Source organism: Nilaparvata lugens, chromosome 8, assembly GCF_014356525.2.
Source record: "Nilaparvata lugens isolate BPH chromosome 8, ASM1435652v1, whole genome shotgun sequence".
Lineage (NCBI taxonomy): Eukaryota > Metazoa > Arthropoda > Insecta > Hemiptera > Delphacidae > Nilaparvata > Nilaparvata lugens.
In genome coordinates, this window is record NC_052511.1 from 39,540,663 (window position 1) to 39,555,991 (window position 15,329).

Genomic DNA, 15,329 nt, shown 5'->3' on the forward strand with positions numbered 1-15,329 from the left:
GGAAGAATAATAAAAATATCCTCCCACTAACTCTCTACCAAAGAATGAGAAAATATAAACAATAAACAATTATTACAATAACAAAATTAAAAAAGAGAAGCATCAAAAGAAATGTTCAACTAAAACTCAGGTATAAATACATTTCTGAAATGATAAACTATAGGGATAGAAAGGAAAGGGTAGACTTCTCATGAGGCAAAAAAACTATTTCCTTTCTATAAGAATAGTATAACCCAAAATTAAGTAAAACATAGTACTAAAAAACATGTCAATCGTGAAGAAACAGGTCAAAATTCTGAAAACATCGTTTTGTGGGAACAAGCCTTCTATTCTCTGAAGTAGTGATGATTTCAGACAAAACAGCTCAACTAACAAATAAAATAGGGAGGCAAATGAAAATATGGGAGGAAAGCAACATTCTTAACACAGTGCAGGTAGAAAATAGTCAGGTAGAAGGCAGACAGGCCTTGAAAATGTAGCCTGACAAACAGGAGGGGTTTGAAACCATTGATGGACCCAATACTGAATGATAGAGGCCTTGTTGAAAGTGAGGAGGGTTTCAAGAACAACACAAATTGATTAGCTATGGTTTGTTGAAGGTGAAAGACATAACTACAATATCAACAATGTGGAGGCAATGTACAAATGAGCTTGCCAACAGTGATAGATGATCAACTAATAAATCACTCAGGCAGTCAGAACAAGAGAATATTCAATAAAGTGAAACATCAGTAATCCAAGATTGTTTTATAAAACTTTTAAACTCAGTTTTAATGAAAACTTTTCATTAATTCAGTTTAGAAGTTTTGCTTCTACGATCTACTACCTATGAGAATAGTTGAAGGCGGACCTACTGACTAAACGCCTTCTGATTGGCTAGAATTTGCCCCTTCCACGTTACACCGCTTTCAATTTATTGGTCCTCGCTTTTCAGTACTCTGGTTCTGAATATTACCACAGATAGCAACACTTCATGGATCATTTAGTGCTATTCTATCACAAGACTTTTGATTGTAATGTTAATGCTAGTTTGACTAAAATACTCTTCTTTACTTCTCAAAGTAGTTTAATATTGTTCTATTGATTATTATTCTATTATTGATTGTTCTATTGATTTCCAAAAACATCATATTTTCAAGTTTATATCAATTTCATTCCGAAAAATGAAGGTTCATAAAAATGTCAACCAACAATCAAGGACCTGGTAGAAGCTGAAATGTTGTTCAGGAAACCGTACTTATTATAATTACATACTAATAAACAATTTTGAAAAATAGAAAATGACGAGGTTAACCATCTAATTATTCGAAGACATCGAAATAAATTCTCCATAGAATCGAGTACATTCTCAAAGAACATGGGTCTTTCTATTAACATAAGATAAATGAGGTATCCATAACGTTTCTCAATTGAAATTATTATGAAATCATTACTCGGTCCTGTAAGTTTAAAAATAGTGACGTTCATTTCTAAGTCATACAAATAGATGATAGAGTCAAATCACTCATTTTGCCTTGAATGAAAATTAATCAAGTGGAAGAAAATTAATCAACTTGAATGAAAATCTATAATAATTAATCTAATCTAATTTAATAATCTTATCTAACAATTAATCAATCAATAATCACATTCATGAAATATTTATTCAAACAACGACGTGCCTCAAATTGGATTGGATTTGTAATACAATCAAATGAAAACACAATCAAATTGAATGAAAATATGAATGGTATTTTAATTGTTTGAAAATACAATCAAATTATATTTTCCATACATTACATACAAATGTTGACAAGCAGTATCATCCAATGAAAAACATAACTGGAACAAACAATATTATACTTGGTTGATATGCATATTGGCAACCTCATTCCTTCACAAACGAATGAAGAGTCTCGTTTATATAGACGGTGGTGAAATGGCACAGCAACAGCCTTGAGTGCAATAAAGCGCTAATTCGCAAACAAGGGCCACATAGCAACTCAACTCGGTTCAGCAATCTGCAAATATTGTACACTGCAATAAAGGGGCTCCCACTAGGACGTCACCAATAATATTCTGCTTAGCCTTCTCGTTGGCGATTGGCAAATAAGAATCAGTAATGTAACAGAAATCAGCAACATGTCAACAGTTGTCGACAGAAATTTTTCCAAAGAATATTCCATACTTACAATTATTCAGTAAAAATATGAATATCAGTATCAAATATCGACAGATCAGAAAGTTTTCCAAAAAATATTTCATACTTATACTATACTAGATCAGTAAAATCTGAATATCAGTATCAAATATCGACAGATGGGAAAGTTTTTCAAAAAATATTTCATATTTATACTACACTCGATCAGTAAAATCTGAATATCAGTATCAAATATCGACAGATGGGAAAGTTTTTTCAAAAAATATTTCATATTCTGATCACTTATTATTACTTACTATCATTACTATTATTATCACTTAGTATTATTACTGATCACTTGATCAGTAAAAATCTGAATATCAGTATCAAATTATAACATAAAAGTTTCCAGATCATTTTCCTAACTTATAATACTACACTAGATCAGTCACTAAATTACTTCACTCACTAAAAAATCAGTATACAAAATTAGAGGAAATGTACATAATTTTGGTAACTCTAAATACTGGTAACTCATACATACACCAATTTGTGAAGGTCCAAGTTTTGTTGTTTTTCTCTGATCTTGTTGTTATTTATCATAGTGATCTATATAGTGAAAACACTCCACTTGAATGGGCTACTTTTACATATTAATGAAACAATATTGGAACTTTAAGTACCCTTTATTATAAAAAATATTACAACTTGAAAATGACCTAAGTTACGGTTGAAAATAATAGTTGTAATATCTTAAATAATAAAGTGTACTTCAAGTTTCAATATTGTTTTATTAATCTAGTGAAGTAGGTCTAGTGTAGTTACATTTAGAATATTTGCTAGAAAATAAGCTTATGCTTATTAGAAACTTATTAGTTAGATTATTAGACTTATATGAAACTTATTAGTTTCTTGACATGATCCGAAATCTACTGGAGTAGGCGGCCTAGCATTGTAGGATAAGTATAGAAAGAATATTTGCTAGAAAAATTAGTTCAAGCCTACTTCTGATTGCTTGACATAATCCGAAATGAGGCTACTACAACTGCAGAAGGTCAAAAATAATTCAAATTCTGATCACTTATTATTACTTACTATCATTACTATTATTATCACTTAGTATTATTACTAATCACTCGATCAGTAAAAATCTGAATATCAGTATCAAATTATAACATAAAGGTTTCCAGATCATTTTCCTAACTTATAATACTTCACTAGATCAGTCACTAAATTACTTCACTTACTAAAAGATCAGTATACAAAATTAGAGGAAATCTATATAATTTTGGTAACTCAAATACTGGTAACATACATACACCAATTTTTAAAGGTCCAAGTTTTGTTGTTTTTCTCTGATCTTGTGGTTATTTATCATAGTGATCTAGTAAAAAAACACTCCACTTAAATGGGCTACTTTTACATATTAATAAAACAATATTGGAACTTTAAGTACCCTTTATTCTTTAAAATATTACAACTTGAAAATGACCTAAGTTATGGTTGAAACTAGTTGTAATTTTTTTAATAATAAAGGGTTCTTCAAGTTTCGATATTGTTTTATTGATATAGTGTGGAGATTTAGAATATTTGCTAGAAAAAAGCTTATGTATACTTATTAGTTACTTGACATGATCCGAAATCTACTGGAGTAGGTCTAGCATTGTAGAATAAGTATAGAAAGAATATTTGCTAGAAAAATTAGTTCAAGCCTACTTCTGATTGCTTGACATAATCCAGAATGAGGCTACTACAACTGCAGAAGGTCAAAAATAATTCAAATTACCAGAAGCAGTACACATGTATGAGCTGGCCCGATCTGGTCTCAATTATTTTCACTTTAATATCTCATTCAGGGCACAGCAGCATTAGAGTGGCTCACCTACTAATCCACACTTCACATAGCTGCTATTTATACCGCAACCAACATTATTTGAATTTTAGAGACAATCGCTGAACACACTGATGCATAGATCGGTGTCTATTTAATAACGACCTGAGTACAATACAATGTTACACAATCACAAATGGAAAAAGGAACTCTATTCACCCAATTTTCATAACAAGCCTTAGCCACTCCTTGTTTCATACAAATGACACTAGTCTATCTACTAGGCTAACAAAGCTAATCGAACTAGAAAAATTGTACCACAGTAGTTTTGAGTTTCGAAAGTTCATAGTGTTTGTTTAGATAACAAATCTTAAATTAAACCTATACGAGTGTATTGAACCTAATGGAGTGTATTTTTTCTGCCATAGAATGTATTCATGATAAATCATCAGTTATGTAAAATGACAATCATAAATTTAACCCATGCGAGTGTATTGAACCTATGCGAGCGTATTCTTTTCGGCCATAGAATGTATTCATGATAAAGCATATAAGTTATATAATCAACGTTATCAGGCATGAAAATTTAACCAAAATCAATAAATCACCCAGTGATAAATGTCACTTCAATCTATACAAAAAGTCCTTCTTGAAAGATGCTTGTCTTTTTATGAAAGCGGGCAAAACCCCATAGCAGGTATAGAAAAGGAATGAAATACAATGTCTCCAACCAGAACTATAGTACTGGGGAATAGTTTTTATAATAAGCGAGAAGTTTAGTTTTGTGCTGAGGGATGAACGAACCATCAAGGACGTCCTTGGTTACAAAATGTCTGTACCTGTGTAGGACGGGATGGGTGCCTAGCCACCACCCTCCTTCACTATAGAGGGTGTTCCACCCTATTTTCACCCTCCAACAACGGCCGAAGGTGGGCTTTCAATCCCACACTATCTGTGGACCACTCTACCTGGTCCGCTGTCTGTGTTTCAGGGAAACAATGCACCTTGCATTCTCAGTCCAGGTAAAGACACCCTGAGACAGGTAAAAGTGGGCATGAGAAAACAGCTACAATACATGGATTTCAACCAAGGTCAAACGACGTCTATTGTGAGTACAGGATGGAGTTTATGGAATTTAGAGGGTTTCCAGTTTCAAGAAAATCACACTTTCATCTCGAGGTTGAGAATCTTGTAAAAATACCCCTAAAATATTGAATGCCTTTCAATAAATGGCTTGAATTTCTTACAAATAAAAAAAAATCCAACAAAATGATAATTATTGCCAGCTTGTCGGAGTCATCCTGAAAACCTGTATGTGATATGAAAACAACATATTTTCAGTGTTTCAATGTAGTTAGGTTATAAAACATTTGAAATAAATTGAGTTCATGAGTAAAACATTAGTATTATTATTTTGTCTAAGACTAGGCACACACCAGTTAGTCGAGGCAAGACAAGACACGTTTAGTCACAATTCTTCACATAGTTGCTTATGAAGACATGTCTAATTGTAATGACTAATCGGTGTGTGTTGCTTCATAAGAACCTATGTGAAGTATTGTGACTAATCGTGACTAGTCTTGTCTTTACTAACTGGTATACCCACCCTAAGTAAACAGAGAGAGGGAGAGCACACCAACTTGTCCATTTACACTAAATTAATGTTTTATGGAGAAAATCAGCCCAAGTTCCAAAATAATATAAACAGTAATTAATAGGAAAAGTTTCACCTGGAGAATATACTACATTTTTACATGTTATTAATCGTGGTGTAGGGAGAATAAAGACTATTCTACAATCAAAAACATAATTGTTACAGCGAAGCCCCGATGAGTATGAAATAGAAGTACCCCGATAAAAGGTGCTCTTGTAACGTATTCATTTCGAGTACCCTTGATAGTATCAAAACATAAAACTGAACTAAGAAGTAATTAAAAAACCGAAACTCAACGATTTTCCAACTTCTAGCCGGAATTCTTGCCCAATAGTTTGCTAACATTGGGCTACTCTATTTTTATAACTTCCTAATAGGAATACAGTGCATGAATTTCCAATATTATAATTGTTATATCAATTCCGAATTGGAATACATTGAAATTCCCATCTCAAACGTGATACACCGATTCAAAATTTATAAAAAAAGAGCAGAGATAATCCAGGGTGGAGGTTACGAACGATCACTTTAATTGATTGAATTACTCTATTTTTGCAGATTACAATATAATTATACAGGCTTATAAGCAGATAAATAGCTTACAACATAACACACTTTAAATAAAATGAAGAAGTGAGAATTCGATAATATCAAACAATCAATACACGATAAAATAATCTTTTGATCAGAGCACAGAGAGTATCGATACTCTGATCTAGATTGGTTATTAATTCTATGATCCTGAGTATTGTAAGATAGTAACGTTGCGACCATTCGGTCACCCATCCAAATCGTGAGCGCGAGCACGCAGCTGTGCCCCACCACAATGACATTACTATTTGCATGTCGGACTTGCACTAGAAGATGCGAGCGGGGACCGAGCGGGGAGGTCGGACTAACTGGGCCGCCGGCTTGAACGAGGAACGAGCACAGAGAGCGAAGTGAGGTCATGGAATCGACCTCCTATCCTCCATTACATCTGCCTCTCGCCTCACCGAGGATGTGGCCCCGATCAGTAATCCACACACTCCCTTCAACTAGACTTGCACCAATTCAGTCACTGACAACCCAAAAAGTACTACACTATTCCAACAGTAAATTTATTCACTGATATTAATTCGATCAGTAAAGGTGCGTACAGATATACGCGCCGCGAATATGAGCAATTCACTTTTAATCAGCTGACTATATCTGTATTTTTACAGAAACGGTAAGATACAGATATAAAAAGCTTGGCATCAGCTGATTAAAAGTGAATTGCTCAGCTGACTATATCTGTATTTTTACAGAAACGGAAAGATACAGATATAAAAAGCTTGGCATCAGCTGATTAAAAGTGAATTGCTCATGTTCGCGGCGCGTAAATTTGTACGCACCTTAAGACCTCAAACAGTATATTTATTCACTGATATCAACGGTATTTGATCAGTAAGGCCAAATATCAACAAAACTAAAACAAGGTTCGATCGACAATTGGATCTAGTCAGATTATTTCAGTAGTTACCTTTGTTGGTTTAGATCCAACTGCCGGCTTCATCTTGGTGAAATCGGGGCTGAGTTCATTTATATCAATTGTATTTGAAAAAAATCTATACCGATGTCAACATTTTATTAATCTCATATAATCATGTTTAAATGAACAGATATAGTTTATTACTATCAAGATAGTTAATCTATTCCAAAATCAGAAATTTCCTCATATTGCCATGTATGATATGGAGAGATTTAGTTTATTACTTTCAAGATAGTTCATCTATTCCAAAATCAGAGAATTCCATAATTACTACTACTAGGAATTACTAGGATACTTCGTAGTTGAATGGGTTTTGAACTTTGATAGTTAATAAAAGTTGAAAATCTATCTCAATTGCTGAGTTTACTCCAGGGAGGGGGCATAACTATTTGATCTTACAAAACGATATAAAGAGTTTCAATGTTGAAAACTTTTATCTAACACTAACATAAACATTTCCTCCAATAAATGGATTGTACAATGAAATTCTGCGTCTCGAAAATTATATTCAATCACTAAAAAATCAAATCCGACAAAAATCTCCTGAAGACACAAGTTTCATGTGAATATCATAATAGTAAATTAATGAGCAATCTACGGAAAAATGATTAAATCTATACATAAACACTGGTGACCTTTTTATTTTATTTGACAACACGACCGGTTTTTGTTTAAAAGAAGAAAATCTATATAATCAAACTATAAAGTAGTCCTACAGAAATAGACAAATCAAAAGAATCTAATAAGATACCAATAGTTTACAATAAGGAACCATGCTTGAGAAATGGGAATATTTTTGTACATATTTTTAGCAGAGGGAAATTTCAGCATAAACGGAAGCAACTGAGGTTATAAATTGCCTTCTCCGAGACACAAGGTCTGGTGGTACTCCTGTCAGCCTAGAGATAGAGAGAAGGATCTCAATCTCTGTTCCCTGCAGCAGATTGCACACTACACACAGATAGGCTGGTGACCTTGCCACTTCTATAATGCCACCTACAGCTACAGGCCAGCGCCAGACCGGCTGTTCTACCGGAACAATACAGAAGGAGACGAAAATGTGAAATAGAACTATATATATATATTAAGTTTATAAAAGTATAGTTTTTTAATGGCTCTGTCTCTACATTGGATGATGAGACATCATCTCTACATAGTGATCGATGACTAGCGTTGAAAATTTTTGAATAGTGGTTAAAGTTTGAAAATAAACCAAATGCCTCTACAATCACGATAACTAATAAACTAATAACATTAATCGTAACTGTTACAAGACACAGGGCCATTATTTCTAATCAAGCTCTTAATCTCGTATGGGTTTACGAGATTACAGACTCTGTTATCTATTCGATCAAAATAAGATTTTTGTATGCTATATCCGTACGCTTTCACCTCCTAAAGCAGGAAAAAATTATTATGATAATATTATAATTGTAAAGTGGACTCGCATGCCACTATTTGAAATCACATCAAAAGTGATACAAAAGAATACACATTCATTGACAAAAATACATTGTTAAACGTTGGTATTAACCTTCTTTATTAACAAACAATTATTGGACTGATAAACTAGCAAGTTATAAAATTATTGGATTGAACATGATTTCCCCCAGTTATGAAGCTTTCACAGTAAGTATACAGTTTCATAAGTAAGTATACTATTCATTTCTCTATTATTCTTGATCAATTGTACCAAAAAAATATGTTTTCAATAACCACTCATCCATTCTCAATCACTGGGATATGACAATAATAATTATTATTGTTAGCTATATAATTATTATCATGTCCGTTTTCAATGTTGTAGAACCGTTCCATAATGAAATAAAAACACATGTATATTATCAAATTCTACAGTTTTATTTGGTACAGGACCAAGCTGACTGGCAGCGTGAAAATGAAACCTTTGTAGTCACGAAACCACGGTCCTGTACCAAGTAAAACGGTAGAATTTGACAATAAACGTCTGTTTTTATTTCAATTAAAAACTAATTCTCAATCACCAATATATGAGAAATGCTATGTATATCCGTTTTCAATCACTAATTCATTCTCAGTATCGAAGACATACGTTGTCACGCATTACACTACAAATACAAATGTTGTACACCATTTTTTACTTCTTGGTGATTGATAATGAATGATCAATATACGCGGTATGCACGTTGTTGGTAACAACCAAAAGAGGGTCAACCTCAACTACACAACAGCAAACATTGAGTAACATCATGTTGTCGGCAATAATTACGGTCGAAAACCGATGCGGGAGAGCCGGCCAGCTATCAATCACGCAGCCAAACTGCACGCAACCGATTCATAATGCAGCAGTAGGCTGCTACCCTCCCTAATATTAGAGCGGCAGAAGGGTTGCAGCAAGTTGCAAGCGAATACTGCAAGGACACATGCTTTGCAAGGGAGGGTATACAATGTAAAGAGCATTCTATAAGACGTGCATGCGGAAGTGAATTATGCCGACGCTGAATTACTATCCCGGAGGGAGGGGAACAAATAAAAAGCGAAGGGGAAGAAGTGGATGATATTGGCAGGGAGAATTCGTTGATAAGGATCGCTGATGCTCAAAGAATTGAAGGGGAAAACAAGGGTGGGGGTTGAGGCTGACGACAAGCGTAAGAAACAATGCAAAACGGAATCCCCGCAACAGATAAAGCTGCACCCTAGCCCCAACCCCAACCAACACAGGCACACGTGCGGAAATCGACGGACGCAACGTGACATATGGCGAAAAAATGATCGCAGTAAGACTCTTCTCAATATATGTGGATTAATTATGGTTTGTTTGTTGAAAGTATCATGGGTAAGTAATGAGTGGTTGATTATGATTGGTATCTGATAGAATAGACATGAATACTTGTGAACGGAGTGATACTGGATCCTCACGTAGATAATGCAATAAAGTGGGAGTTCAAATGAGATGAACAGGTTTACAGATGTGAGTTTCCATCTAGCTGTTTACCCTGTTGTCAATATTTGCAGTAGCAGAAGTCTTCGGGGTGATTTACAGCATTTAATTGGGATTTTGTTCAATCATAATTATCAGATGAACACGTCTTTAAAGTTTCATAACAAATAAGCGATACAGTACTTTGTATAATATTATTGCAATAGAAAACATGGCAATGATTCTCTTATTGATGGAAAACTTTCCTCTCACAACAAATATTCCAACAAATAATATCGAATAGATTAATGTATCATGAAATGACTACAATAATTCAATTTGCAGAAATTGTTTCTATAGTAAGTGAATACTGTAGTTTTGTTCATTGGTGAACAAATTGTTCATTGTCCCACAATTGGTGTAAAATCTGTAGTTAAGTTTAATGGATGGTGTGAAATGCGGGAGAGGTGGAGTTTTCAACTTGCAAACAATTATTCGATTTTGATGAATAAATAAGGATTTGGGAAGTTATCATGTAGCATAGAATTTTGTCAATCAGCATAAAGAGTAAACAAATTTGCATTAACAATTTAAGCAACACAGTACAGTACATAAATACATAACTAATCGACTATTAATTTGCATTGGTTTGAATTTTAATGAAGAACCTCTCGTTTGTATACTGTACAACCAGCAAACATAATTTATGTTTTGAGGAGCATGTTACTCAATCTCTAAATTTATTTTCGCCCATCGATCAGAATTCATCCAAGCGAAGAGGATATCGAGAACAGAGAAGGGCATCATCATCATAGGGCAGAAAAAGTCTGTGGGCCCTTTGTCAGTGTGCAAGGGCTTCAGCCCTTCCTTCTCTTGTCTGCACTTTCTCTTTTGACAACTTCGGCAAGTGACCCTCCCCCCTAAACCATGATGCAACCCTCCCCCAAAACTCATAACTGAAATAATTACAGTTTTCTCCTTCCCTTCCTGCCAGCATCTAACCGACAAATGCTATATACATATTACATAATACGGCTGTCAACCAGTAAACACCCGTGGCTTAGTGAGCCTACAGCACATAAGAAGTGAATCTTCACTTAGAAGTTGGGACCCTATATAAAGGTAATGATTATGAGTTTCAAAAAGATAAAGACAACATTTAAAAAAGATACGAAGTCAGTGATTTATTAATTCATTAATGAATAAGTAATGTTATTTTTAAAATGCTATAGGCCTAAACTCCAAATTAATCCGTCTACAATCGGGAATGGCGGATATTTTTGTTAACAAATAATCAACCAGAGGTCCTAAATTTTGTACAACAGACTTTCAACCAAAACCACAATTTTCTCTAAGGAACCAGTCTTAGCTCATGCTTGCTTACAGTAGCCTACGTCCATACCCATCTTGAATCTTAAGGGAAAAAATTGTTAGGTCATGTCAGAGGCCCTGAAATTGATCAGGTGCGACCTGAAAACTCTGACACCAGACCTGAGCCAGCCAAGTCACTTGATATTATTAGAGAGAAAAACTACCTCCATCCACCAGAAATGATTAATTGAAAAGTCAATTTGATAATTGACCTTCAGTGATATTATTTTCCAGCAAGCTGATTGATTAAATAATAATTTTGTTGAGTGTTTCCTACCTTCGTTGTACGACTTTTTTCTTCGGTCTCTTGGGACGAAGTAGTCTGTTGACAAAACACACCAACTTAATATAAACCTTGATTAGCCTTATCAACATTTAATTGCAGTACTGTTATGTAGTCTAGAGTCAATGCACTTCACCTTCAACTAAAAATAAACCCGAACACACAGGACTTCAAGTAATTTCCCCTTCACCACTGTAAACTATTAGACCCCAACAAAAACCAACTTCAAACTTTTGCAAACTAAATCAGAGACATCACCACACCAACCAACCAACCTTTGCAGAAGGCTTCTGCATAGGAACTGAATACTACACAATATGAATGCCCCCACACAGGTTAGCCATTCTTATTCCTCCCTTACCTAACGGTAATAAGAATGCAGGTAGACATATAGATTTGGATATCTATAGGTTCTGTACAATGCAGGCATCCACAAAGAGGTGGGAATATAGGCACAGCAGTATATTATATTCCAAGAGGTATATTCTTGTTCTATACAGTAATACATTTAGTGTAGGTATATAAATATAGATATACAGTATTTATAACTTGGGAAGGCACTAACTAGAAGAACCACATGTGGTTCTTGAAGACACTATTTGAAGACCTATTGAATAATTATGAAAAGGAGGCTCCACTCAATTTGACACAAAACTAGTAATACACTATTTGAAAACCTATTGAATAATTATGAAAAGGAGGCTCCACACAAAACTGAGAATATAACATACACTATTTGAAGACCTATTGAATAATTGTGGAAAGGAGGCTCCACACAATTTTACACAAACTGGTAATAATGAAAGCAAAGGAAGTAGAAACCCGGAAGGAATGTCGACCTTGAACGCTACAGGCTAGACAGGAGTCCGTTAATTGAGTTTTCACGAACAGAGTTCGGAACTAAGCGATCGTTAACTGTGGGAACTCGGCACAAATTAAAAACGACATTTATGTGGCGAGCAGACGTCCCTAGACGACAATAAACACACTGATAATGATCATCAACTAAAATACTGCTTAAACCAAGGAAACGTAATGGCAATAAATTATGGGTAATGGTCGCTTTTCAGAAAGAGTCCATAACGGTTGCGATAAAGAACAGTTAGGATAATTTTCAGTAATCTATTATATTCAAATAGAGCTCAAACAGAGAATTGACAAGTTACGTTATCAATTTTCATCGAGTTGTTTGGAGAGTTCTCATGGAAAAATGAGACAAAACCAAGTGGAGGAAAAGTAACAATTAAAATGAAAAGATACCTCTAAACTAGAGTAAGAAAGAAACTTTCAATAAACATTGGTTGCTTTTTTATTACAAATTATTATAAAACAGATAAATTCTGGAATTGAAAATGAATTTATTGGGTAGGGATAGTTAATTAATCAAGCATCTATCATACGAAAAAAATGAAGTATCAACTCTGGCCGAGTTATACCTGTAAAGGTGCGTACAGATATACGCGCTGCGAACATGAGCAATTCACTTTTAATCAGCTGATTATATCTGTATTTTTACAGAAACGGTAAGATACAGATATAAAAAGCTTGGCATCAGCTGATTAAAAGTGAATTGCTCATGTTCGCGGCGCGTAAATCTGTACGCACCTTAATGAACGTTTTTCAAAAATACAGTATTTTGAGGTTTGCCAATAATATATTAATTACTGTATTTTCAATGATCACTACACACTAGTGATCACTCAAAAATACCCAAAGGTTTGACAATATTGATGGAAATTTATTTCAAATAAATGTTTTTGCTCAACTTCATCTAAGAACTTTCAAGAAATACGCGGCACATTGTTCAACACTCATTTCAAACCTATAGCAATTCTAGCAATATCTAATACTAGACGTGCCTATTCAATCAGATTCGTTAGCAAATAGGGCACATTGGTTTGAGATTACGCACGTAACAGCAGTCGTTTGTCTCAGTTATCCATCTTTTCAAGGACACTTCATTTGAAACATTTTCATTATGTATCATATTTCTATTGTTAATTGAGAGAAAATAATCTGCCTCAAGATAAATTCTAAATTGAATTTAGAGACATTAATGAGCCCTAATAGAATAATTTTCCACTCTCGATCATAAATAAATAGTGTTGAACACTTGTGATCATGAATTGGTTAATTGTGCTGGTGAATCAATGAAAAGTTTACAATAGAGAAATCTCTATGATTTAATGAAAAGTTTATAATAGAGAAATCTCTATAATTGAATATAAACGAGTTGATATTGTCAAAACCACTAATATGTTAAAAACAAATTGAGATGAACTTTAGGTGAACTTGAAGCACAAATATTGAGCAGCAGAATGGGTGGAGAGTGGAGTCCTACGATTGACCAATGAAAGATAAGCTCGACTGTCATTGGTCGCGAATAATTGGGCGAGTTCAGTCTCGGCCAATGACAGTCGAAGTCAACCTTCATTGGTCAACAGCTATTGGCCAATCGTAGGGCTTCACTCATACTATATCACTCATTCTGCTGCTCAATTTTAAAGCTTTTAGTTTACTAGTAATAATACCAAACGAAAGCAAAAAGTACAGTATCTTCAATTGCTTAGACAATATCTAGTCGTTTTCATTCAATATCTAACAGAAAATCACCTTCACAAGAACACAGAGAAAATCTCCATTATTATAAGTAGATTATTCTGAGCTAGAAACGTTTTGAAAGTTTGGGAACCTTGTAAAATTGACATTAGAATCAAGTTGCTACAGACAATGGCTGGAAACACTTGAAAGTTTCCAACAATCCAAGGTTGAATGTGAAACTTTCCAGACTGACCAACAAACTCAAGTGGACTAGACTAATATCTAGCCGAAAGGCAAACGAAGGGACCATAACGACGATGGCCATGCATTTATCGATGAATCTATTTAGAGAGAGTACGAAAATAGTCACGAGAAAGCCAAGCTGAAAGTTCAGCTCCATAGAAAGATGTCTTCAAAATAGATCAAGTCCACACTGGTTGTGTGCTTGTAAAGCAATATTTTGTCAACCCAAATCCTCCAAATACAGAACCTCTCAATTTCATACTAGATAATGAAGAGACAATACTTTTGTGAATGGAATAGATAATGGATACATTATTCTCATTCAAAAATTTGTATCAAAATTGAAAAAAAATATATTGAAAATCTTGATACTTTAAAATACAATAATCTGTATTCAAATAGTATATATAGTATTGAAACAGAATAGTATGTTATTAAGTACACTTCTATACTTTCAATACTTTCAGGAGCCCTAAAAATAAAAATAAGTAAGCGAATAGTAAGCTACAGTACATTTTCCAATAATAGACTTACAATTCTGATAAGCACTTATTTCCTGAGTTATTTTGGTAACGGATCAGTCAAATAGAACTGTCGTCAACATAGATACCAGCTTTCCACTACTAAACACAAATTCTCAGTTATTCTAGTATTTTCCTTCTATGACTTCCTCATAGCCAACTAGGCTTGATATATTTGACACTTATTAAATTTGAATTCAGATTAACTGTTCTCAATAAACCCAATTTTTTAGAGAATGGTGCCCAAATGAGCTCTAGGCTTTAGCGCGGGTATTGGGACGGATAATGATTAGAGATGATTTCAGTAAAAAATACAACTTTTGTGTTTTTATTTAATAATGTAAAAGTTCTTTA

At 34.0% G+C, this 15,329-nt stretch overlaps 1 protein-coding gene across 7 annotated transcripts in view; it reads right to left on the reverse strand.

Moving 5' to 3' along the window:
* LOC111044877 (protein roadkill) overlaps positions 1–15,329 on the reverse strand; it is a 193,730-nt gene that overhangs the window by 59,335 nt on the left and 119,066 nt on the right. For 3 of the 7 annotated variants that reach the window (XM_039434737.1, XM_039434738.1, XM_039434742.1), the window contains one exon: positions 11,665–11,709. The exons of the other annotated variants lie outside the window; for them this stretch is intronic. In XM_039434737.1, the coding sequence (XP_039290671.1) occupies positions 11,665–11,709 (45 nt within the window). The remainder of the gene's footprint in view (positions 1–11,664; positions 11,710–15,329) is intronic. 7 annotated transcript variants of the gene reach the window in all.